The sequence below is a fragment of the Propithecus coquereli genome, unplaced genomic scaffold, assembly GCF_000956105.1.
Source record: "Propithecus coquereli isolate 6110/MARCELLA unplaced genomic scaffold, Pcoq_1.0 Scaffold268, whole genome shotgun sequence".
NCBI lineage: Eukaryota > Metazoa > Chordata > Mammalia > Primates > Indriidae > Propithecus > Propithecus coquereli.
In genome coordinates, this window is record NW_012148263.1 from 498641 (window position 1) to 524801 (window position 26161).

Genomic DNA, 26161 nt, shown 5'->3' on the forward strand with positions numbered 1-26161 from the left:
TTGTTTTTGCATGAAGTTCAAGAACAGGCAAACCTAATGTATAGGAACTGAATTCAGAAGAAGGGTTGCCTCTCAGTAGTGGTATTGACTGGGAATGGGCACAAAAAAGCTTTCAGTGGTGACGGAAATGTTCTCTATTTTGACTTGAGTGGTGGTTATGTGAGTGTATACATTTGTCGTCACTCATTGAACTGTATATTTAAGACCTGTACATTTTACTCTATGTAAATTGACCTGAATGTTTTTAAAAAGAGAGAGATGGCTATTATTCTTTAAGACCATAACCAACACCCTTTTACATTTGCTACTAAATGGAAAACATAAGAAAGTGCATTAATGGTGTTCCATTTGTCTTATTGTTCAACTCTTCAAGAAAGCACTCAAATCAAAATAATTGTGTTTCTCATCTTGTTCTGGTCCCCTGCGGAGGTAATCTGAGAAAGCTCCTTGGAGTTAACTTAGAAGCGCTACACTTTCAAGAAGTTTATCAAAATGCAGAAGAAATAAGTAATGGAAGAAGTGATTTTTTAAAGGAAAAATGTTTTATTCATTCCGTTCCTCTTTTAGAACATTTTTCAGGGTTTTAAATGTACAAAATCTTGGAGCTGCCCCCAATTATAAGATGGAAATTTTAATGTAGCCTGAAATCCTCTCTGAACTCAGAACTCTCTTCTAACAACAAGCTTAGATCTTCTTAAGGATAAAAATATGTGCTTGGACCCTTCCCATACCTTATGCTTCAAATAGCCCTTGATGGCCCCAAGGCTGCAGTGCTGGGTTTCCGTGGGACTGGTGGCACTGAGGCTTTGTGAGTGCACGCAGACACACTAAAAGAGCTTAGGAGTGTTGGAGTCCTCCCAACTCCACCACTCCCTGCTGTTAGGTCCTTAAGGTGGATGCAAAGTAAAAGGAGCTACTCCCAAAGTCCTTGCAGCTGCCTCCACCTCAGCTCTCAAACCCAGCAACTAACTAAGCAAACACACAGATCCTCAGATCAGCTCCACCTTCATGGCCTTCAGGGACCAAGGGAGAAGGGGGCCCAAGTGCTCCGCATGAGACCACCCTCAACTCCGACTGTGAGGAGTAGCCAGGTGGGAGCCCAGAGTCCTGCATGTGCGTGGCAAGGCCGCGCCCCTCCCTGCTCCAGCACTCAGGGTCTGGCCACCATCATCTGCTTTGAGGCCGGCAATCTCATCCGGCCCCTCATCCCTAGTTAAATCAATCAACACAAGAAACTAGGTTTCCCAGGTCACCTCCCATCCTCTTAGCTCTACTTCCAAGTTATTCTTTACTTCCCCTTTATTCCTCCGTCTCCCACTCCTCCCCAACTTCTGAAATTCTCCCTCTGTGTGCTCTGATTTTGACACCAACAATATTTCCTCCATCCTCATCCTTCTCTGAAAGTTCCCTTCACTTTCTTCTCACTATGACCTGGTTCTCCCCCTCGAGGACATCGCTTCTTCTGTAACCCTCCTACTCCCCTCCTCCAACTGGACCTGGCAACATGCAGGATGTCTTTACTTCTCCTCGCTGCTGCTCCCCCTCCTCCCTAAAAACACCCAGCTTTGAATCTCACGTCATTAGGTGTTACCACTCACTATGTCTTCTTGTGACTCCACAAGTCACTCCCCTTCCTTCTTTGAAGATGTTTCCCGGCTCTGCATCACTATTTTGATAACTCCTGGTGATTTCAATACCCACATGGATCATGCTTCCAATCCCCAGGCCTCGCAATCCCCTGACCTCCCCTCTGGCAGAGGCCGTGTGCTCTCCACGTTCACTGCCACTCACTCCCGTGGCGACCCATTGGTCAATTCTCAGTCCTTATCCTACTTGACCTCTTGGCACCATTTGCCACAGTTGATCACTCTCCTCCTTGCACTCTTTCTTCACCTGGCTTCAAGAGTCCACCCTCCTGGCTGTCCCAGTACCCACTGCCTCACCTCCTTGAACTCCAGGGCTCAGTCCTCAGACTCCTCTGCCCTCACCCTACGACAATCACACCCAGTGCCGCAGCTCTAAGTGCCATATCCTGGGTTGCTCCCAGTGGACATCTTCAGTCCGGGCCGCTCCCGTGGGCGCCATAGATCCAGTGGCTGTGTCGCAGGCTGTCTGGTTTTAACAGGCACAGGACTGAGTTCCTGACCTTCCCCACGGCCTGCTCCTCCACAGGATTTCCAGATAGTTTACGGGAAAGTCATCCCTCCAGTTTCTAAGGCCCGAAACCTTGGAATCACCCTTGCTCCTTTTCTGTCTGTCACACGCACGTTCAACCCCTACGCCCCTCCACTGACTTCTTACCAGGGTTACGACAGCAGCCTCCAAACTGGTTTGTCTGTTCTAACTCCCCGTTTTGGCCACGATCCCGTTGAAGTGTCCACCCGATTGTAGCCGTCTTCCGCGGAAGCCCTCCAGTGGCATGCGTCGCACTCAGAATGGAAGCTAAAGTCCTCACAACGGCTAACGATGCCTTCCTTACTCGTCTGCCCCATTTCCTCCCGGGAGCCTCTGCTGCTGCCGGCTCCTCACTCTGGTCCGGCCGCCCTGGCCTTCTTGCCGTTTCTCAAGCTCCCCAGACACCCACGGTCCCGAGGGCTTTGACACGGCTGTCCCTTCTCCCTGGAGCGCCCTACCCTCAGGTGGCCATGGCTCACCGCTTTACCTTTGCGGGGTCTTCACTCTCTCGTCACTTCCTCAATGCAGCCTTGCCTGGCCATCCCATTTAAAATGCCAGCCTCTCCCTGTGGCCCCAGCGCCTCCCTTGCGTTGCCTGCCTGACTTTTCTCCACAGCACTCTCCGCCGTCTGCGGGGCGTCGAAGAACATGGCCACGCTGCTTCGTAGCTGTGCCTGTCAATCTGGGCTGGCTTGTGACGCGTGACCAATAGGACGTGGCGGAAGTAATGATGTATCAGCTCCGCAGCCTAGACCTCAAGAGCCTTTGCAACTTCTGCCTTCACCGTTTTTTTTTGGAAAACTATCCTGAGGCCATCATGCTTTGAGGAAGCCTGGGAGGAGAGTCTACAGAGGCCCAGCCACCCTGCTCTCCCAGCTGAGCTCAGCCGCCAACGCACTCACCAGCTGCAGCCGTGTGATTGGGCCCTGCATAGACAAGTAAAAGGCATGCCCAGGGAGTTTCGTGTGGATTTTAGTTGACACGACTCGGTACTCAATTCTGCTTTATCAATTCCCTTTTATACATCAGAGTCGTTACTTGCAATGTGATGTCAGGTATGAGGTGGTGTTTAAGTGTCACCAGCTGAATCTGGTGTTGCATTTTCTTTAGCATAGCACCTATCAAGAGTCCAGCCTGCTGTTACGGTCCCTGCTGTATACAGAAATAAGGCTTCCATCTCATTTGCTATTACCAAATGACTCCAATGTTACTGTTACTTATTACACTTGGGGTGTTGATCTTTAAAATATCTTTAACATAACTCCCCCCAGTCATGCCCACCAGTGGACATTTAACTGGCGTCTATGTGCTTAACTTGTTAATTTTTTCTTATAATTCCCTTATTTGCACAACTCTCAATTATTTTTATTCTCCACTGAATGTGAAAAAAAAACTTTTTAGAAGTAGATTCACTGAAATTTGTAGCAAACACTTAATACTTCTTCATTCAAGAATACAAAGTCTCTTACATTCTACTAAAAATAACTTTGACTGTTGTCCCCTTGTTTCATTCTCATTATAACCACAAAACATTTTTCCAGACAATTCCCACATTTTCCCCACATATCAAATATATGGTTTGTGGAATTTACTTCACGCTTTTTTTTTAAGGCAAGTTCTTGCTCTGTTACCCTGGCTAGAGTGCTATGGCGTCATTATAGCTCACTGCAACCTCAAACTCCTGGGCTCAAGGACTACAGGCGCACACCACCACCCCCAGCTAATTTTTATATTTTTAGTAGAGACGGGGTCTCGCTCTTACTCAGGCAACCCTCCTGCCTCAGCTTCCCAGAGTGCTAGGATTATAGGCGTGAGCCACCGTGCCTGGCCTATTTTGCTTTTTGTTTGCTAACATTGTATTGTTTCGTCTTCTTTCTTAGTCTCCTCTAATAAAATCTCTTACTTTCCAGGCAATTGTTTAATAGATTTTTAAAATCTCATTCTGCAAACATATACAGTTCATTTTCTTCATTATATCTAACATAATTCATTTTCAAGTTGAATCTTTATCAGGAAGTATTTTCTATTTTCTTCAAATATACCAATTATTTAATTTTCTCTCTCAGCTGCTGTGGTTCTTTGTTCAAGAATATCCTCTGTTATGAGTATGTTGTCATCATTAAAATAATTAGAGTCTTGCTTAGAGAGGAAGCTGTTTGTGTTATGTCAGATTATGGATCTTAAGTTTCAATATTTATGCATTTAATTTATGATAGAAACAAGAAACTTTAAACAGGTCTAAAGATTCTTTCCCCCTTATTAAAGCATGTACAATTTCTTCTGTCATAAGTAACCTCAAAAGCAAAATTTCTCACCATCTGTTCTTAGTATGATGTGTAAGGAAGGTCAGGCTTCCTGTTGATACGTGGATTTTTCCTTCGGATGCACAGTAATTGTTTCACTATCAATCAGAATAGAGCTGAACTAGATGTTTGGTTTTATACCATGATACCATGCAAGCCTTATAACTAAAAATCTACTATTTTAATAGGAAACAGAGCACAAGAATCATTTGTAAACACAATCCTAGCTTTCTTCTTTGTGTGTCAGACTGCATTTTTTTGACCCTCGAGCTTTTCTGTGCCACAGGAATAGTGCAGAGTGAAAAGAGCCCTGGAATGGAATGTAAGACCGTGAGTTTCTTGTCCAAGTCAAGCACTTTTTTCCCCTCCTAGCCTCAGTCTTCTCCATGTCCAGTAAGAGCTTAGACCAGGTCAACACTAAGATTATATGGGTTATATTTAACTCTGTGATTGTTGGATAATGTTTGGAGGTAATAGGAAAATGATTGGCTTTAAACTGACATTTCCTGAACTCCAGAAAAGGAATTACTCCCTCCTCTATGGTCCCCTTGGATGTGCTGCCTACCTCTAGAATGGCCTTTAACCACACTCTACCATGGCTATTATGTTAAATCAAGCTGCCAAACATAAAGCCCTTGCACCAAGACCCGCTCTCCTTCTCTCTTGTTCTGACGGAGAGCTACTCCTCTCCCTGCGGCCAATCCTTCACCTGTGCTTTGAACACCCCTCCTCTGCCTTCTCAGGAAACTTACTTGAACATGAAGAAAAAAACTTCATGTTTTTTCTTATATTTTAAGCTTGCCCTCTATCCTGGATCCTTTCTGTCAGCTTTTAACGTGCATAAGACACTACCATGAACTTTCTCTCCCTCCAGCTCCCCATCGTGTATCTCTCCTCCTCTTCGCAGCCAAAGTTCTGCTGCTGCAACCTCCATTTTTTCATCCTCCTCCGCTCCCCAACCCACTGCAGTCAGGCTTACAACTTCACTGTGCCACCGAGCATTCTGCTGCAGGACCCCATGATTTCCATCTCACCCGATCAATTGTCATTTCTTTGTCCTCATCTTCTCAGCCTCTCAGCAGCATTCGATGCCGTTGGCCACTCTCTCCTTGGCTTTTGTGGCGCCACACTTCCCAGGCTCCCCCTTCTCTCCCTGACCGGTAAGGGTTGAAGATCCTCAAGGCTCAGTCCTAGTCCCTCTACAGGTCTCACTTAGCACTCTGTCTCCTGACAGGTTCTTCGATGCCTACATCAATTATCACCTACACCCGAAGACCTGCAAATGTGCCTCTCCTCTAGACCTCTCCTCTGAGCTCCAGACCCTAGAATCCAACTGTCCACCTAACATTTCCCCTGGATGTGTCACAGGTACCCCAAACTCTACATGTCCCAAACTGAACTCAAACCACACCTCTTCCAGGTTTTCCAAATCTTGGTGAATGAATAACCATCATTCAGATCTCCCAAGCCAAAACCCTGGAGTCATCCCTTCATCTCCTTCTTCATCGCCCTCCATAATCACCAACTCCTGTCCATCTTGCCTTCTGAATAGCTTACAACTCCTTCTGCTTGTTCCCTGTCTACTGCCACCATCATTGCTCACTTGGGCTGCTGCTCCCTCTCTATTCATCACACAGCAGCTGGCGGGATCTTTGAAACACAAATATAACCATGTTACACGTCTAAACACTCTAGTGGTCTCCCACTGTTCTTAGGAGGGAGAGCAAATCTTTAACAGGATGGCTTGACTGACAATGGCGTGGGAGTTGTGCTGGTGACCATCCTGTTTGTTCTCAGATACTTTCTCTGCTCTGTCCTTCTCTGATCTGTGTCGCTAGGGGAAGAGGCTCACCCCAGGCAAGCTCTGCAAGCCTCATTTTCCAGGCCCCCTTGCCCTCTGGCTTGTGGCCAGATTCTGCCAGTGCGGAGGGATGCCATGGCATCTCTCCCCCTCTCTCAGCCTCATGTAGGATCCCTTCTCTGGCAGTGGTTTCATCTCCTCCAATATTTTAGCTCCCGCTGGACACACTGTCTTTCTGTGGCCCTAGCTCCTACCAGACAGCCCCTGTAATACTTTTCTGTGGCTGCTGTAATGAATCACCACAAGGTATTTTTTAAAACCAACACGGTATTTTTGGTTACTTCAAATTATTAAAATATAAAGTGTGGCCAGCTATTGTTAGGAAGGTGAAGACCTCATTGCTTTACCTTCTAGTAGAGGGCTTCTACTGAGAGAAAATAGTGAAAAACGTTTACTATGGAAGGATTCAAGTCAGAAGTTGAAAAATAATCTGGAGTATCTTAATGCTAACGCATTAGAGTTCTGCTTCAGAACTTACACCGCTCAAAATAATCTATTTGTTTCTGAGACCATATAATATCACATAATTTTACTTCATAATTCTTGATCCTCAAATGGATATGCTATAGGACCATGCAGAGAACTGGTACTGGTCTGTGGAAAAATTGTCTTCTAAGAAACTGATCCCTGGTGCCAAAAAGGTTGGGGACCGCTGATTTAAATGAGACAAAAGGTAATGAAAGACCTGCAGAGAGCATTGTTGTTTTTCTCCAGGTTACAAAATTGTTCATAAAAATTGCTAAAATATTTTTAGTTGCTTTCTACTGTCATAAAAGTTATGATTTTTCATTCAAAATGAAATATCTCCTCTTTTCATATGACAGAATTTAGTCTTCTTTTTATGGTAGAATATAGTAAGTCATTGAGTTGCAATAATTTGTTGTTAGAAATCTTGCACGTCATTTAATGAATCTAATCTTCATGTCTTCCAGATCCGTAGAGCACCACAGCTTTCCAAGGTCACGTGCAAACCCAGAGGAGCTGCTCTATACTAGGTGCGTATTGGACACAGGAGCCCATCTTCTACATCGCATAGGTCTCTCCCTCCTCCAGTCTGCACATTAGAAAAGCATAATTTTGGACCAAATTTTGATGATTGATGGTCATAATTTAGAAGGTAATACTTTTTGATTACTTCTTTGTGCCAGGCCCTAATTGGCATTAGAGCTTACCCAAGGATCAGCATTTATTATCTCTGTTTTATAGATGATGAGACTGAGGCTCAGAGAAGTTAAGTAACTTGCTGAAGGTCACACAGGTGGGCCCTCCTAAAGCTGGGATTCATATCTCCCAAGTAGTGCCGGACTTAGTTCTCATAACTGTGGGGCCACACCTCCAATTCAAGATTTCTGGTACTTTTCCCCACTTGGCACAGGGGATCCTGACTGTGCCCAGCACTTGGCTCCACTTCTAAGGCAAAGATTCAGTGCTGTTCTTTAACTGGACCTACAATTACTATTTCCTTGAGAAAAGCTCCAGATCCTATTGTTAGCAATCATATAAAGTATCACGTTTTAAATAGACCTCTCTATATTATCAGGTGAGTAAAACTTTAAAAATAACAGTACTCTGTTTAAAATTACCAGTAGGCACCATATTGTCACTTTATAGCTTCTAAATTTTTTGACAAATATTATTTAAATTCTGCTCTCATAATTCTGTCAGATAATTTTTAGTTAATAAGAGAGTGACATTTTTACCCAGATGGTCTATGGTATTACTTATTAGAAAACCAATGATAAGAAAAACTTCTTCTTTTTTGTGAATGACAAAGTTACATAAATAAAGGCTAGTTCTGTGTTGTCTAATTAGTAGCTACATGTGACTACTTAGCATGTGAAATGTGGCTAGCTGGACTTGAGATGTTTTGTAAGTGTAAAATACAAACCAGAAGACTTGAGAAACCAAAAACCATGTAAAATATCCCATTAGCAACTTTTGTATCAATTACATGTTGAAATAATATTTTAGATATATTGAGCTAACCAAAATATAATTATTAATTTCCCCTGTTTCTTTTGTCATTTTAATGTGACTATTAGAAAAATTTTAATTACATATGGGGCTTCATATATTTCTATTTGACAGTAGTGAGTTAAGTGACAACTCAGAGATGAAAGAAAGTGTTAGTGTGAGTGGAAGCAAACAGTTCATAGCATGCCATTTATCAGTGAAAGCATTTTTCTCCAGTGATAAGGTGATGACAATTCTACCATTTTCTCAAAGTTCTACCCTGTTCGATTCCCACTGCATTCATAAGAAGCACAGGAAAAGGCATTTCCTCATCTGAAGAAATTCTTGGACTGATTTTTAACAATTCAGAAATGTGGACCCGGGATATCAAGAACAAGAAAGTACCATTTCCTGTTTCAGAGTGACGGCATGACTCCGAGCAGTGGTCACCCGTGCAGATCGCCCATCTCTGCGATAGAGGTGATCGCTCACAGCGCAGCAGTGCAAAGCCAAAGGGCACCCACGAGTTCATTACATAATTCTCGGTAGCGTGAGGCCACGTGTGTCTCTGTTCTGGGGGAATGGTGGGAGCTCTGACAGGCAGACCAAAGCGGTCCTGGCGATGTTTTGACAAAGTGTGCACTAGAGCTTGTTTGTTTGGAAAAAGACTAACTAGCTCTTCCCTCCTCCTTTCCCTTTTCTCTCTCTCCCCCCACCCCTCTCTCTCTCTCTCTTTTTTTTCTTTTAAACACTCTGGCATAATGCTGAATGACTTTGTTTTTAAGCTGCCTTAGCCTTGTTTTGTGAAGAAAAAGCCTGAGTATTCTTTCCCTGTAGGACACAAGTTGTTATTTTTGGAGCAGAGGTTCTTAGCCTGATCTCTGTCTAAATCAATTTCTGTCTTGGTGAGGTCGTGATCTGTGACAGCTCTGGGTGTCCTCCATGGAGGGAAGCTTCTTTGTTTTGTGAGGAGAGTGAGCAAAGACGTCAAGGGGCCACGCCTGCAACTTCACTGCTCTTGGTCTCAACATGAAGGCTCCTTGGCATTCGGGGACCACTCATTAGATTGTGCCTTGGAACAGTCCCAACCACATGCTGTGGGGTGGCGTGCTTTCTGTCTTCGGGGTCATGGAAAATTCTTGTCTCATTCAGAGCCCAGACTCCAGGCTGACTCCCTTCATCTCTCTGTTTCAGGCATATGGCTTTTTCTGCTTATTTCACTTCACTTATTTCACTATGTTTTGGGTTGAGATGGCCCCCTTCTCCCTTTTAAATCTGAGGTTCTTCAGGTCACAGATGACTCAACTAAGAAAGGCATAGCTGGAGGATTTCTGCAGGCCGGTGAGCACATCTCCCATGGCAGACCAGTCTCGGGAAGCAGAGTTCAGAGCACTCCCTCTGCAACCTGCTCTTTGCATCAGGCTACCAGACCCAAGGAGGAAACCTCTCCAACTTCTCACAGCCCCTTTTCCTGTCCTTTATTCCTAGGCGTTTACATAGCTTGAGCCTGGTAGGAAACATGTAAAATTAGACACAGTTTAAAATACTGCTGTCAGCCACAGATAAAATGACAACTGATTATTACTCCCGTTGAACACTGGCCTAGCCGAATGAATACTCAGGGAACGGGCGTGTGTGGAGAAAGGCCCACGATGACCGGCTGGTGGGGGAGGTGGACCGGGCAGGGGTCCCATTCCCCGGTGCGGGTGGGAGCGCGACCTGGCGGGTGCGGGTTCCTGGCCGGCTATACATAGCCAGCCAAAGCTTCTTACAAGAGAAACCTCTTTCCGCACCCTCCACCGGTCCCAGCCGCAGACTAGAAGTCTGGCTGTAAATCCTGTTAGTTATTCAACCTCAGACAGAAATCCGCCCGCCGGCCACCAGACCTGACAGGCGCCCACAGCCCTCCATCCTTCCTTCGCTCTCCCTGGGAGCGCGCCCTGAGCTCAGCCATGGTGGACATGGGGGCCCTGGACAACCTGATCGCCAACACGGCCTACCTGCAGGCCCGGAAGGCCTCGGACAGCGACAGCAAGGAGCTGCAGCGGCGGCGCCGCAGCCTGGCCCTGCCCGGGCCGCAGTGCTGCGCCGAGCTCCGCCGCGGGCCGTCCCCGCACTTCCACAGCCTGTGCGAGCAGCAGCCCATCGGCCGCCGCCTCTTCCGTGACTTCCTCGCCACGGTGCCCACGTACCAAGAGGCTGTGGCCTTCCTGGAGGAGGCGCAGAGCTGGGAGCTCGCTGAGGAGGGGCCCGCCAAGGACAGCGCGCTGCAGGGGCTGGTGGCCACCTGTGCGCACGGCCCTGCCCCGGAGCACCCGCACCCCTTCCTCAGCCCGGCTCTGGCCACCAGGGGCCAAGCAGCCGCCACCAAGGAAGAGCGAGTGGCCGTGGTGGAGCTGGCCAAGGCTGAAGCCATGGCCTTCTTGCAGGAGCAGCCCTTCAGGGATTTCCTGGCCAGCCCCTTCTATGACAAGTTTCTGCAGTGGAAACTCTTTGAGATGCAACCAGTGTCAGACAATTACTTCACTGAGTTCCGAGTGCTGGGGAAAGGTGGTTTTGGGGAGGTAAGTGTCTGAATAACCAGGCTGGAAGGTGAAATATAGAGCATAAAACGGGGTTATATTGCCGTTTTTTTAATCTCAAGGGAGCTTATTTAGAACTAATTCCAGTGCCACGTGTGGAGCATTCCTAGTCCACTCTCCCCTCCTCCTTTCCTCCTGGTCACTGTGTCAAATAAAACAAGTGGCCTAAGAGAGACAAGCAAAATGTGGACTTGGCCAAGAATCTTTCACGGGGTTTACATCAGGGACATGCCGACGTGCCCTGGCCGCCTTGGAGAACGACAACAACATGGGATGGAAGATCTCCTTTTCCCCCGAGTTGGGGTAATGGAGGTAATTTGAGAAAAACAGATATCTAAGAAAACACTCATCTTGAAGTAAAGTTGAGAACCTGTTTTGTACCACTGCTTTGCACAGTTCTTTAAATAATAAAAAAAATTTTAGATAAAATTCACATAACATAAAACTAACCATTAACCACTTAAAAATATATAACTCGGTGGCGTTTTGCACATTTGCAATGTTGTGTAACCATCACCTCTGTCTAAATCCAAGACATTTCATCACCCCTGTGCCCTTAACAGTCCCTCCTTATCTCCCTCCTCCAGCTCTGGCAATCACGGGTCTGTTTTTTGTCTCTATGGATTTGCCTATTCTGAATGTTTCCTACAATATGACCTTTTGTGTCTAGCTTCTTCCACTCAGCATATTGCTATGGAGGTTCACTTATATTATAGCATGTATCAGTACTTCCTTCCTTTTTATGGCTGCATAATATTCTATTGTGTGGCTGTACTACATTTTGTTTATCTACTCATCTATTGATGGACACAGGTTGTTTCCACCTTTTGGCTATTATACATAGTACTGCTATGAACATTTATGTACAAGTATTTGTTTGAATAATTGTTTTCATTTCTCTTGGGTGCATGCCTAGGAGTAGAATTGCTGGGTCATATGGCAATTCTATGTTTAACTTTTTGAGAAGCCGCCAAACTCTTTTCCACATTTTACATTCCCACCAACAATGCAGGAGGGTTCCAATTTCTCCACATCCTTGCCAACCTTTGTTATTTTCCTGTATTTTTTAATTATGGCCAACCTAGGGGGCTGAAGTGGTATCTCATCGTAGTCCCTGCTCTTTCTTGAGACCCCTCCTTACTTACAGCTTCTCCTTTCTCAGAAGCCTGCCATTTTTTCACCTTGGCTGATTTCCACCCCCTCCTCCTTTATCCTCCCCTCTCCCACCCCTCTACAGGGCCATCTACTTCTCTCTCTTTCTCTTCTTCAAGGTATGCGCCGTCCAGGTGAAAAACACTGGTAAGATGTATGCCTGTAAGAAACTAGACAAGAAGCGACTGAAGAAAAAAAATGGCGAGAAGATGGCTCTCTTGGAAAAAGAAATCTTGGAGAAGGTGAGCAGCCCTTTCATCGTCTCTCTGGCCTACGCCTTTGAGAGCAAGTACCATCTCTGCCTGGTCATGAGCCTGATGAATGGCGGAGACCTCAAGTTCCACATCTACAGCGTGGGCACGCGGGGCCTGGCCATGAGCCGGGTGGTCTTCTACGCAGCCCAGATGGCCTGCGGAGTGCTGCACCTCCATGCCCTCGGCATTGTCTACCGGGACATGAAGCCTGAGAACGTGCTTCTGGACGACCTCGGCAACTGCAGGCTTTCCGACCTGGGGCTGGCTGTGCAGATCCAGGACGGCAAGCCCGTCACCCAGAGGGTGAGTGGCTCTCCACCTGCCCCAAGTGCAGGGCACAGAGTCAGAAAGGAGGGGAGAGGGCTGTTCTGTTCCTGGGGCAAACAGAGCCTTGGACTTAATTCTCCTGATTTTCCTTTTCCTAAAGCCCTTATGTTGTCATCTTGTCGTAAGTGGAATAGTGCAAGAGGATTAGCCTAAATGGCTGTTTGGGGACTACCTTGGTCTCTTCTCATGGCAGACAGGATAGGGGAGCCTTCTTTGTGAGATGGGGCTGGTCTGTGCCTTGATGGTGAGATGGAGAGAGCTGAATCCATAGTCAGGGTCTAAGCGTGTTCCACCAATAACCACCTCCATGGTGCTTTGTTCCTGAGCCAACAGAGCCTTGCTTTCCTCTTCTTGAAAATGAGGGAGCTGGACCCTAAAATCCTGTGATCCTAGGAGGTAGATTTTAATAGGATAAGAAAAAGAAGGATCCCCTAACACCTAGCACATTAAAAGTAAAATATCTCCTTTCCTGTTGAGTGTAGAATGAGGGATGTTTTACGTTGGATGAAGATGAAATTTTAAATGAAAATATATAGAAGAAAATAAAAGCAACTGGTGTTTATTTGGATCCATTTGGCTCAAAGTGACTTGTTGAAAATTCTTTGGTTAAAAGGGGGATGATAATTGAGCAATTATGTTAAATGAACAGTACAAAAATCTTTGGAATTCTAATATGTCTTTACCACTGAGTTTCTCTGCACAAAGATGGAAGATTCCCCAGGAAGATAAGGGCCCAGACCATCTTAAATGTTCTCTTAAAACTTTATTTTTGTACAGTTTTCAGCTTACAAGGGACAAAGAATGAGGCAAAGAAATGAGAAAAATAATGGCAAGTTTGGGAAACCACTGGTGATTTTATGAAGCTATAATGGAAGGGACATGGACAAGCTATGTAGGACTCAGCTCATGCACAGGTGGAGTTCTGGAATGCCTTCTAGTGGGGGACTGGGAGCTCTTGAAGGGAAATGGCATGATTAGATTTGCATCTTAAAAAGACCAGTCCAGCAACAATTTGGAAGGTAAATAGGAGGCTGGGAAGCTAGTTAGGAGGCAAGTGTAGTGGCCCAGGTAAGAGATGGTGGGAGTCTGTACAGGACAGTGGGATCGAAGAAGTGGGAGCAAACTGGAGCTCCTGGAAAGAAATCTGATGGGATTTGGGGGACAGCTAGGTATGGGGGTGAGGGAAGGTAAGGAAGGCGAGGGTCTCTAGCTCTAGGGACCAGAGGAGGAGCAGAGTGGTAGGAGAGCTGGCAGTCGTAACTGTGATCATATTGGCTATGAGGCTCCCATGGAAGAGGCAGGCAGAGATGTTCACTGGGCAGACAGAGGGATTGGAGTCATTATGGCCTGGGAAGCAGAAGACATGGCTGAGTCACTTGGGAAAGAGTGGGGGAAGAGGACCAGGGACAGAAACTGAAAAATACCAACACGTGGGGGATATAGAAGAAGAGGGGCCTTGAAGAGGTTTAAGAAGTAGGAGGAGAGGCAGGAATGGTATAGTCATGGGAACTGTATCAGTTGGGGATGGGTTTCAGTTGCACATCATAGAAAACCCAGATAACGATGTATTAAACAAGACAGGGATTTATTTTTCTTAGTAACAAGGTATAGAAATAAGCAGTTGTTGGCATTAGTTCAGCAACTGCCAGATGGTGGGATCCACATCTCTATAATTTTATCCTTTTCCTTATGTTGCAAGATGGCTGCTCTAGCCCCAGCCATCAGGACCATGTTCCAGGCAGGAAAAAGAAGGAAGGGTCAGGAGTAAATGGGCATGCATGCGGTACCTAAGTGTGCTCCCCTTTAAGGAGCTTTCCTTGATGCCCCAACCAACAGCTTCCACTTAGATCTCATCGGCTAGGACTGTTATCCGGCCTGACGTGGCCCATTTCTAGGGGCCGAGGAATGAACACAGAGACAAAGAGACACAGACACACACAAAGACGGTACAGGACTGCAGCCACTACAAAGAGACACAGACACACAAAGACGGTATAACACTGCAGCAAACTTTCTTGCTGTAGTTTCTTTATTTATAACACAGCCTGTTTGGCAACTGTCCCACCGCAATTTCTTCGTTCCCACACTGTCCCGACTCAACACGTCCCTGTTCCTTGTTGTTTCGTCTCCAGTGAGCAGATGTTTGCATCTAAACTCTCTAGCCCTTACTGTTTTCAGATAAGGGCGCCCTGGACTTGCATTCAAGCCCCCAGGCATATTCTGAGAAAAACAACAAGAAACCGTTCCCAGACAAAGTGTCCTCTACACGGCCACCACCTAGCTGCAGAGGAAGCTGATAAATGACATGCTTTAGGGGTGAAGAAGATGGGGGGGTTCTAATTAGTAAAGAGGAAGAAAGTCTGGATATTGAGCAGGTAACTAGCAGCCTCTGCCACAGGAGCCCAGGAGAAGAGGATTTTCTGGAGGAGAGAGTGGGCAGCAGCGTGAGTGCTGCGAAGAGGTTATGCAGCAGTGGGATGCGGCAATTAGGAAAGCACGGTGTCCTCAGTAAGAGCAACTCTCAAGGGCTGGTGAGGTCTAAACTCAGACTGCGGCGGTTGGCTTCATCTGGAAGTAGAGAGTGAGACTGGGGAAGGAGGGAAGGAGGGAAGCTGGTCCTTAGAGGAGACGCAGGGAGGAGAACGGAGTTTCTCTTCAATGTGGGGAGGAATGAGCAAGTTTAGATGCTGACGCAAGAGCCAGCATAGAAGGTGCTGATTCTACAGGAAGGAAAGAGGTGAACCCTGGAGGAGGATCTGAGGACGAACTTAAGCAACACTGGCTCCTAAGTGGGCGGGAAGGAGGGACAGCTGGTGGGGGGTGGGCAGAGCGTTTGCCTCCTTGGGACCTTTCTATGGAAACAGAATGTCGTGAATTCGTATCTGCCTATGTTCGAAAACACTGAAACGCATTACTCCATGGTTTTGCACTTGCAGAGCAGAAATATTCCTTCCGTGTCCCCCGTATACATGGATTATGTGAATTGTTGGTGTATCTCCACCTCTCTGGAGGCTTAGGGGATACAAACAGCTTTGTCACTGTCCAGTCTCCCTTCCCAGCCTTCCTCTGGCTCTGTTCCTGGGCCAAGAGAATCTTCTCCAACAGTTCCTCCAGAAGCTTCTGCATGCAGCTCTCCAGCTCTTTGGAACCTGCAGGAAAATTTCTGTGCCTCCCTGATATTGTCCACTGTAACAAATGCACTTAGTAGAGATGTTTACAGCTTAGAGACCTTTGGCTCTGTTACCTCTGTGTTCCTCTCTGCCCATGAGACCAACCTTCAGGGTTTGGACCACTTGCCCCATCCAAGGAGTTTCATGTCCCCATCCCGAGGCCTGCCTGAAGCCCAGGGGACCAGCAGGAAGGGGGAGGAGGAGGAGATAGAGAATGAGATTGGAAGCCATTAAGCAAGAGAAAAGAAAGGAAAGCTACCTTTTTCACTGCTTACCCCTCTACATAGCTAAGTAAACCCCCTTAGGTTCCTATTTCTTGCAGCTTCCACGCATATAATTGGGGCCCCAAGTGGAATTTAAGGTCATTGTATTCACATTTCACAGAAGAAATGAAAAATGACATGTTTACAGGCTTCTGTAACCACAAACATTCAGTTATGATGTCAAGATACTATATTAAAAGATTACTGTGAACATTAGAGAGAAGGTGCTATGGTTTGAATGTGAACCCCAAATTTCATGTGTTGGGAATGGGTTAGTAGATTATTGGGCTAATGGGTTATCACGGGAGCGGAACTGGTGGCTTTATTTATTTATTTTTTGTATTTATTTATTTTTTTGAGACAGAATCTCACTGTGTTGCCTGGGCTAGAGTGCTGTGGCATCATCCTAGCTCACAGCAACCTCGAACTCCTGGGCTCAAGCAATCCTTCTGCCTCAGCCTCCTGAGTAGCTGGGACTACAGGCATGTGCCACCATGCCCAGCTAATTTTTTCTATATATTTTTAGTTGTCTGATTAATTTCTTTCTATTTTTTCAGTAGAGACAGGGTCTCGCTCTTGCTCAGGCTGATTTTGAACTCCTGAGCTCAAACAATCCGCCCGCCTCGGCCTCCCAGAGTGCTAGGATTACAGGCATGAGCCACCGCGCCCGACCTATTTTTTTTTAATTATGTGTGTGTGTGTGTGTGTGAGTGTGTGTGTGTTCGTGCACGCTACTATAATACTTGAAGGAGAGGCATTAGATAGAGATAAATATTCCAATGCATAACATATTTTTGCCTGTATCTCAATAAAATAGAAGGGATCATGATCTAGTAGAAATGGGCTCCAGAATCAGACCTGAGCTCAAATCCCAGATAAACTACTTAAGAGCCCTGTCACCTCGGGCAATCTGTACAACTTCTTTGAACATCTATTTCTTCAATAGTAAAATGGAGATTTTTTTTTTAAATTTCAGAGTATTACAGAGGTACAAACACTTTGGTTACATATTGCCTTTGCACCACTGGAGTCAAAGCTACAAGCGTGCCCATCCCACACACAGTGCACACAGCACCTGTTAGGTATGAATTTATCCATCCCCTCCTCCCCCCTCCCACCTGCCGATACCCAGTGAATGTTACTTCCATTTGTGTATGTAAGTGTTGATCAATGAGCACCAATTTAATGGTGAGTACATGTGGTACTTGTTTTTCCATTCTTGTGATACTTCACTTAGAAGAATGGGCTCCAGCTCTATCCAGGAGAATACAAGAGGTATTAGTTCACCGTTTTTTATGGCTGAGTAGTACTCCATGGTATACGTATACTACATTTTATTAATCCACACATGGATTGATGGGCACTTGGGTTGTTTCCACACCTTTGCAATTGTGAATTGTGCTGCCATAAACATTCTAGTGCAGATGTCTTTTTTATAGAATGTGTTTTTTCCTTTGAGTAATCTAGTAATAGGATTGCTGGATCAAATGGTAGTTCTACTTTTAGTTCTTTGAGGTATCTCCATATTACTTTCCATAGAGGTTGTACTAGTTTGCAGTCCCACCAGCAGTGCCTGAGTGTTCCTATCTCTCCACATCCATGCCAACGTTTGTTGTTTTGCAGCTTTTTGATAAAAGCCATTCTCACTGGAGTTAAATGATACCTCATTGTGGTTCTGATTTGCATTTCCCTGATGATCAGAAATGTTGAGCATTTTTTCATATTTTGTTGTCCATTAGTCTATCTTCTTTCGAAGTTTCCTAAACAAAAAGAACAAATTGGGAAGCATCAATTTACCGGACTTCAAGTTATACTACAAGGCTATAGTAACCAAAACAGCATGGTACTGGCATAAGAACAGGGACATAGACCAATGGAACAGGACTGAGAACCCAGATATAAAACCATCCTCATATAGCCATCTGATCTTTGAGAAAGCAGACAAAAGCATACACTGGGGAAAAGAATCCCTATTCAATAAATGGTGCTGGGAAAATTAGATAGCCACATGTAGAAGACTGAAACAGGATCTGCACCTCTCACCACTCACAAAAATCAACTCACAATGGATAACAGACTTAAACCTAAGGCATGAAACCATAATATAATAATTCTAGAAGAAAATGAGGGAAAAACTCGTATAGACATTGGCCTAAGGAAAGAATTTATGAAGAAGACCCCAAAAGCAATCACAGCAACAACAAAAATAAATAAATGGAATCTGATCAAATTAAAAAGCTTCTGCACAGCCAAGGAAACTATCATTAGAGCAAAAAGACAGCCTACAGAATGAGAGAAAATATTCTCATGCTACACATCCGATAAAGGGCTGATAACTACAATCTATATAGAACTCAGGAAAATCAGCAAGAAAAAATCAAACAACCCCATCAAAAAGTGGGCAAAGGAACTGGTGGCTTTATAAGAAGAAGAGAGAGACCTGAGCTAGCATGGTAGCACACTCAGCCCCCTCACCATGTGATACCATGTGCGGCCTTGGGACTCTTCAGAGAGTCCTCACCAGCAAGAAGGTCCTCACAAGATGAAACCCCTCAGCCTGGGGTTTCTCAGCCTCCATAACTGTAAGACAAAAAATTCCTTTTCTTATAAAACTCCCAGTTTCAGGTATCCTGTTATAAACAACAGAAAATAGACTAGAAAAGAAGGTGAGAAGGAAAAAAATCACCCTGATTATGGAGGTTGATAATTGCATTGACTCTGTGCTGTTCTTCCAGAAAAGTTAAGGCATCGTGACTTTGGAAATCTGGCTAGTTTCTTCTCATTCAGCAACTCATTGTCTTGTATAAATTTGGATTGCTTTCTGCTACATATAATAGATACCAGATTCTGGTATGGATTTGGCAGTTGAACAATTTCTTTGTAAGAACAAGATCTCTGTAAAAAATCTCTTGGCCTTTTCCTCCTTGTCACAGGATGGCTGTTGCAACTCCAGACATTAAGCCTGCATTCCAGGACAGAGAAAGGCAGAGAAAGGAAAAATATCCACAGACTTCTGCTTACAGCCCATTAACCAGGACCATGTCACATGTTCACCTCTAGCAGCAAAGGAACAGAAAAATAGAGTATTTCATTTTCCAGGCTCTGTTTTAGGGGATGTTAAGGGAGAAGAGGAGTGAGATTAGGCGTTGGGTGAGCTGACAGCACCTGGCATACCAGCCCCCAGGAAAAAAAATATTGATGAGGATTGGGAAATCTGATTCAGTTTCCTTACTCACACAAGAGAATAATTGTTACAATGGTGTAGTAGGCAGAATTCTAAGATGACTCCCTCTCAGGACCCTTGCCTTTGTATAATCCCCCTCCTTGAGACTGCAGATATTATGAAATATCACTCCCATGATTATGTTACATTGTAGGGCAGAAGGGATTTTTGAAGATGTAAATAAGGTTACTAGTCAGTTGACTTTGAGTTAAACAAAAGAGAAATTATCTAGGTGGGCCTGACCTAATCACGCAAGCCCTTTCAACATGGCTGTAGAGGTCAGCAGAAATCAGAAACTTACCACACAAGAGTGCGCATTACTGGCTTTAAAGATGGAGGGGACCGTGGAGCAAGGAATGTAGGTGGTCTCTAGGAGCTGAGATCTACATCTGACTGACAGCCAGCGAAGAAGCAGGGACCTCCTGTGAATTCTGCCATCACCACAAGAGTTTGGAAGAGGATCTTGAGCTGCAGATCAGCTCAGCCTCTTGATTTTAGCCTTGTGAGACCCTGACCAAAGAGCCCTGCCTTGCTGTGCCCAAGCTTCTGACCTACAGAACCGTGAGCTAATAAGTGGGATAAGTGTGTATTGTCTTACACTACTAAGTTGGGGGGTAATTTGTTACACAGCAGTTGAAAAACTCATACAAATAATTAAAGGAAGGTAGCCAGAAGAAAGATTGTTTGTACGATAGCATCAAAATTAATGGAGAAGATATCAAGGTGCTAGACATTGTTAGAGGGATAATATGGTATTTTCCTTTCCCACCAGGATCAGAATAATAGGCCAGTGGCTGTAATTGAATTTATAATTCTGGATGTGATTCTTCCAAGTGGGTAGGTCTTTCCTAGGTATGAGCTGGGCCTCCCTGGAGGGATATAGGCCTTTGATGCTGTTCAGGGACTCTGGGTGAAGCACTTTGGATGTTGCCGTATAGGCAGTAGGGAGCCATTGAAGGTGTTTGAACAGGAAAGTGCCATGACCACAGTGGTGCTTTAGGAAGATGATTCTGACACTGTTTAAGATGGCTTGAAGGGGAAAGAGACTGGGGTTGGGGAGAAAGGGGGACCAGCAAAGAGCTACTGTAATGAAGCACATGAGATAATAGGGCCTGAGGTTGGGCCCTGGGCTCTGAACAGTCTGTGTCCAGAGCTCAGCCCCCTGGCCTTGTACCTGGGCACCATCAAGGCCCAGATCTTTACTTCCTTCTCTTAAAATGTGGCTATCCTCAGTGGAGGGTTAGGGGGCACAGAACCCCTGCTAGGACATGGTGACTTCTGCCCCATGGGGTCCCCTGCCTGCTGGTAGCTGGGCAGTGAATCAGAGAGGCACTTCAGGGGAAGAAAGGAGCAAGGTGGCTCTGCCTCGGTTTGAAAAAGACTGGAGCACACGGGCACGGAGGGCTTAAGGCCACCAGCCTGGGAGGCCAAGAACCTGAGTTCTTGTCCCAGCTTAATCACTGATTCCCTGGGTCTGCCAGGGGGCAGGCCTCAAGGTGTCTTTTAATCTCTACCATTTTATGAGTCTATGAGATAGTCTTTGAATTATTTAGAGGTAAAGATTTTTAAACTCAAAAGATTAACATAGGCAATAAGTTACTGTGATTTACTGGACTATCAGAGTTCTCACGGGACAAAGGTATTAGTTACTTAAGGACTGACCCAGGCCTCTGAGCAGTGTCCCCAGGGTCCCTAGCTCTGTTTCCCAGCTGCACTGCTCTCGGTGCTGCCCTCACCCTCAGCATGTGCTCCCCGCACGGGGGCCGCCAGTACTAGCCCCACACATCCTACCGACAGCGCGACCTCCGCGGAGAGAAAACCCGTCTTTGCAAACAGTTTCTTCACAATTCCCAGGAAAGGCTCTCAATGGATAGCTCAGGCCACACGCCCAGCCGCAGCCAATCCCCCTGGCTAGGACGAGATCACAGCCTGCCCCAGGAGCCAGAGGGAGGGTCTGTCCCACCTAAATCTCACAGATGAGAACAGAGCGATGTGCTCTCCAAAGGAAAAATCAAGATGCAAAAGACAGAGAAGGGATGCCGAATAGGCAAAAACCAGTGGGTGTCCCTAACAACTGCTGTTACCTCAATGGTTTGAAAAGTTTAGCAACTTTCTGATCCCTTCATCAAGGGATGATGGAATCTAGACCCTTCAAAAAAGATTCTGTGAGTTAGGTACTATTTTTAGCCCCATTTTACTAATAGGGAAATTGAGACCCAGGTTAAGTTGCCTACCCAAAGTTACACTCCTAGGATGTGATACGAACCCAGGTCCTTCAGATTCAAAAGCACTTACAGTTTCGACTCCACCTTGTTGAGCTCATGCACGAGGCAGCACACGGCCTATGGTTTTTAATGCTCTAAAAGGCTCTCCACTCAGTAACACTCAGAATGAGTGCATGTGATGACATTAGCATATCTGCGCAGTCTAGTCTGGTATGGACACCAACCACAAGCCTAGTTGAACCTCTGACAGAGGAAGACTTCAGAAAATGCTCACTCCACCTACACAGGGAATGACAGTGACTAATGTTTCAGAGCCAGCCTCCCACACATAGGCACAATATAATTAAATGTGGTCCCAGCCACTGTCTACATTACTTAAAATGTAATAAGTACTTCTGCTTGTGCTCAGCTGACATCTATAATACATGCACACAATGAAACTAATTTATATCATTTTTTAGGGACTCCAGGTAAATATAATAGAAATATTGGGCGGTGGGGTTCATGTCGGGACTTTTCAAATTCAACGTTCTATTTGGAGACCAATTACCTTCAGATTTTACACAACATGAGTCTTTAAAACTTGCTATTTTGTCAGGAACAGGAATGAAGTTAGAACAGTGACCCAAAGCTTGTTGCATGTTTAGTTACCTCACCCTGCCTTGAAGCCTCTGACTTGATGTTAATGATGGCTGGCAGCCCCGAGGTAGTGTCAGGATGGGGGCGGGTCACTGGAGAAACCAAGGCAGGATTAGAGAGTTGGGACTTTCAACTCACCCCCCAAGCTCAAGGAGGGGAGAAGGGCTGAAGGTTAAGTTGATCAACAGTAGCCAATGATTTAATCAATCATGCCTAATCAATCAGGCCTAATCAATCAGGCTTAATGAAGCCTCAATAAAAACCCGAAGGGCAGGGTTCAAACACCTTCCAGATAGCCAAGCACGTGGAGGCTTTCTGGAAGGTGAACAAGAACACATCCACATGCAGGGAGGGTGGTGCTTCCCACACCACGGGGAAGGAAGCTCCTGCTAAGACCCTTCTACCTGGCCCTAAATATCCCTTCGTCTGACTGTATCCTTTAAAATAAATAGGTAAACATATGTAAGCGTTTCCCTGGGTTCTGTGAGCTGCTCTAGCAAATAAACTGAACCAAGGAGGGGGTTGTGGGAACCCCGCCTCATGGCTGGCCAGTCAGAAGCTCCAGAGGCTTGGACTTGCGACTGGCGTCTGAAGTGGGGGGCAGTCTTGGGGACTGAGCCCTCAACCTGCGGTACCTGAGGTGTCTCCAGGTAGATAGTGTCATAACTGATTTGAATTAGAAGACGCCCAGCTGGTATCTGCTGCAGAACCTATTGCTTGCTTGCTGTGTGGAGAAAAAGCCCCACACATCTGGTGTTAGAAGCGTGTTGCAGGAGTGTCGCGGGAGAAACCGAGTTTGTTTTCTACTCAGGAGCGTTCTCGCAAGATCCTGCCATGGGGAAGGCAGGACTGGGCAGGGGAGAAGCTGACCCTCGAAAAGGTGGGACTAAGACCTCCGCCAGTCCTTCGGGGAGCTCTGGAGTTGGGATGGCCCTTCTGAGTTGTCCCACATGGAGGCGGGGGCCAGGCTTGCGTATCCCTACGGGAGCCAGTCCGCCGCTGCAGAGGGCAGTTCCCAGGCAGGGTGCCGCTGGGAGCCATCGTGGTCACGGCCCCAGCCCGGCCTGGTTACATAATTTGCAAGGCTCAGTGCGAAATGAAAATGTTAGCCCCCTATTCAAAGGAAAAAGCTTCCTCCTTCCATGCTCTATTTTTCACCCAGCCACGGTAGTTTTTATTTGTGAATGTCACACTCCCTCAGCCTCTGGGATACTCAGAGGAGCGAGTGGGGACCCTCCCAGGCACCCAGGGCACCACCCCATGACTGGACCTGAGGAAGCACTTGCTTACCCCACCCCTCCCTGCACCCAAGTCCAGGCTCCCACCAGCCCAGGTGGCAGCAGTCAATGGGCAGGGGTGGGGCTGGGGGTGGGGAAGCAGACAGCCAAGAGCCCACCCCTGGGAGGCAAGGGGGTGGCCAGAGGCGGGACTATGAGCTCAGGCTCTAAGGCTCCATGGGCTCATTGGCTTTCACTTAAAAAACACGAATTCAAAGATAAATTATTACAAATGTCAAGACAGTCACCGCGTAGCATTTAAACCCAGCATAGAGATGCTCCTGAGCACAGGGCCCTGTTTGAGGGCACTGCACTGGAAGCTGGTCTGGTCCCAGCAGCAGGGGAATGGGGGCCAAGAACCACAGTATCCACTGCAGCTGGGAAGAGCATTTCGGGCGATGGGAAAAGCCAGGGCAAGTGGCTTTAGGGGAAATGAAAAGAAGCCAGAAAGTGGAAAGCACATAGCAAGAGGGAACATGGTTCAAATGAAGACAGAGAGGTGGCCGGGGCCAGAGGTGGCAGTCCTGGCATTAAGGACTTTGGGTTATTGCCTAAGAGCCCTGAAAGCCTTTGAAAGGATTTAACCAAGGGGACAACATTTTTAGAATTTTGTTTTGAAAAGATTACCCCAGCTGAAGTGAGAACGGATTAGAGGGGATTCAGGTGGATTGTGGTCATTCGTAATCAAGGTGAGATGCGATGGGGCTTGGACCACAGAGTGGGTTTTGGAGACAGAGCAAGCACAGTGGGTGAATTTGGGAGAGATTTCAGAATGAATAGGCTTCAGTAATGGTTTGGATACAGGATTAAGGGAGAGGGGGATGTGAAGGATGATTTATTAGGTAAGATTGTGTCACAGGCACAGACTTAGGCCCTAAGTACACAACAGGGAGCCAGAAAGACAAATGCCTACCTTCATGAAGCCCCAGGAGAGGAAGAGATTGACAAGGAAATGGGCAGTGACGATACAGTGTGATCAGGGTTGATGGACACCCAGTCCAACATGGGGCCTGGGGTCACAGGGTCAGGAAGGGCTTCCAAGAGGAACTGACAACCAAGTCAAGACTTGAAAGGCAAGTAGAAGCTGGACAGGTGAAGAGGAAGGAGAGTGGGCTAGGCAGACGGGTCATATAGCTAGCTCAGTGGGCCTTAACTGAGGGCAACTTTGCCAAGTCTCCAGGGGATACTTGGCAATGTCTGGAGACATTTTTAGTTGTCATAAATAGGGAAGTGCTACTGGCATCTAGTGGGTAGAGGCCAGGGATGCTGCTAAACATGTTACAAAGCCCCCAGCAACAAAGTTACACAATGTCCATAGTGCCACAGTGGAAAAACTCTGGCATACATAAGGGCTTGGAGCTCTGTCACAGAACTGAGTGGCTCTACAGTGCCTAGAGGGTGGGGTCACAAGTTGGCAGGGGTGATAAAGGATGCAAATGGGAAGTCTAGCAGCTGCCAGGCCCTAGCGGGCTGGAGCAGTTAGACAAATGCATTTGAACCCATCGCCAAGGTTGCTGGGGAGCCAATGAAGGCTTCTAAACAGGGAAGTGACAAAATCGGCCTTGGAAGGACAATCAGAAAGAGGGTATTGGGGTAAGGGTAAAAATAGGGAGTGTGTCAGATGAGGTGGCACATACCTGTAATCCCAGCTACTGGGGAGCCTGAGGCAGGAGGATCACTTGAGCCCAGAAGTTCAAGGCCAGCCTGAGCAACATAGCAAGACCCCATCTCTAAAAAAGTTTTTTTTTTTTTTTTTTTTTTTAATAAAGGAGTGAAGCAGAGGGTCAGGGACCTGGGTGGATAGGCACATTGTCTAGTGGAGTTGTGGGAGTAGGAAGAGATTGAGCCAGGGGGCCTACAGGGTATAGCAGGAGTGGGCCGTCATGTGAAATGACACGGTCCAGGGACCAAAAGGTTGCTGCATCACCTGATTTGTTATAGACACATGTTGGAAGTTCATAGCATCCATTTAGATCACATGCAGCTAATGAAGTACAGTCTTCGGGTCAATGAGATAGAAGGATCTTGAGCTTTCAAATCCTGGTTCTGCCATTTACTGTGGCTGCTGTGTACAGATGCACAGGCCGACCCTCACGTGGGGCACCAGACTACAGGACACAGGGCTGACATTCCTGTGGGGGGCTGGCTGGCTCCACATACCAAGCCATTCTGAGTGTCTTCTTCTACCTAATTGGCACAGACATGCCACCTAGGCTGGCCTTAGATCTGCACATGACCCCAGACAAGTCAGGCCTCTTCTCTGAGCCTGGTTAATACCGCCTGCTTTAGGGTTGATGAGAGGATTAAGAAACAAGGTAGATAAATGCCTAGCAGAGAGTCAGCCACTTGTTAGGCACTCAGCAAATGATTGCACTAGAAGCCCAGCACCAGACCCTCAGTCACAATCCCCACTGTTGCTATTGTTTCTGCTTCACCTGACAGGTATCCTAGCCACTCAGGTGACCTCTGCTGCTGTGCTTTGTTCTCTGCAAGGCACAGGGAACCAGCAGGACCCCAGGGCAGTGGGCAAGGAAGCAGCCTGCCTGGGGGCTGAGCCGAGCAGGCAGGCACAGTTGTCTTGCTTCATCACAGCCATGTGGGGTTTCATCTGTGGTTTATTCTGCGCACCTTAGAGGCATGGTGGAAAGTATGCGTCAGCCTGCTGCTGGATAGATTCACAGAACATGAGATCACTGAAGAACACACTCAAGTGAAAGAACCATAGTCACTGATCTCTGACAATGTGCCGGGCTCTTT

The 26161-nt window shown here is 46.5% G+C and overlaps 1 protein-coding gene across 1 annotated transcript in view; it reads left to right on the top strand.

The window, feature by feature from the left end:
• Nucleotides 1-10191: 10191 nt before the first annotated feature.
• The window catches only part of GRK7 (G protein-coupled receptor kinase 7), a 32619-nt gene continuing 16649 nt past the window's right edge, over nucleotides 10192-26161 (top strand). Inside the window, exons 1-2 of the mRNA XM_012647430.1 lie at nucleotides 10192-10856; nucleotides 12146-12583. Of these exons, the coding sequence (XP_012502884.1) occupies nucleotides 10245-10856; nucleotides 12146-12583 (1050 nt within the window). The 5' untranslated portion in view covers nucleotides 10192-10244. The remainder of the gene's footprint in view (nucleotides 10857-12145; nucleotides 12584-26161) is intronic.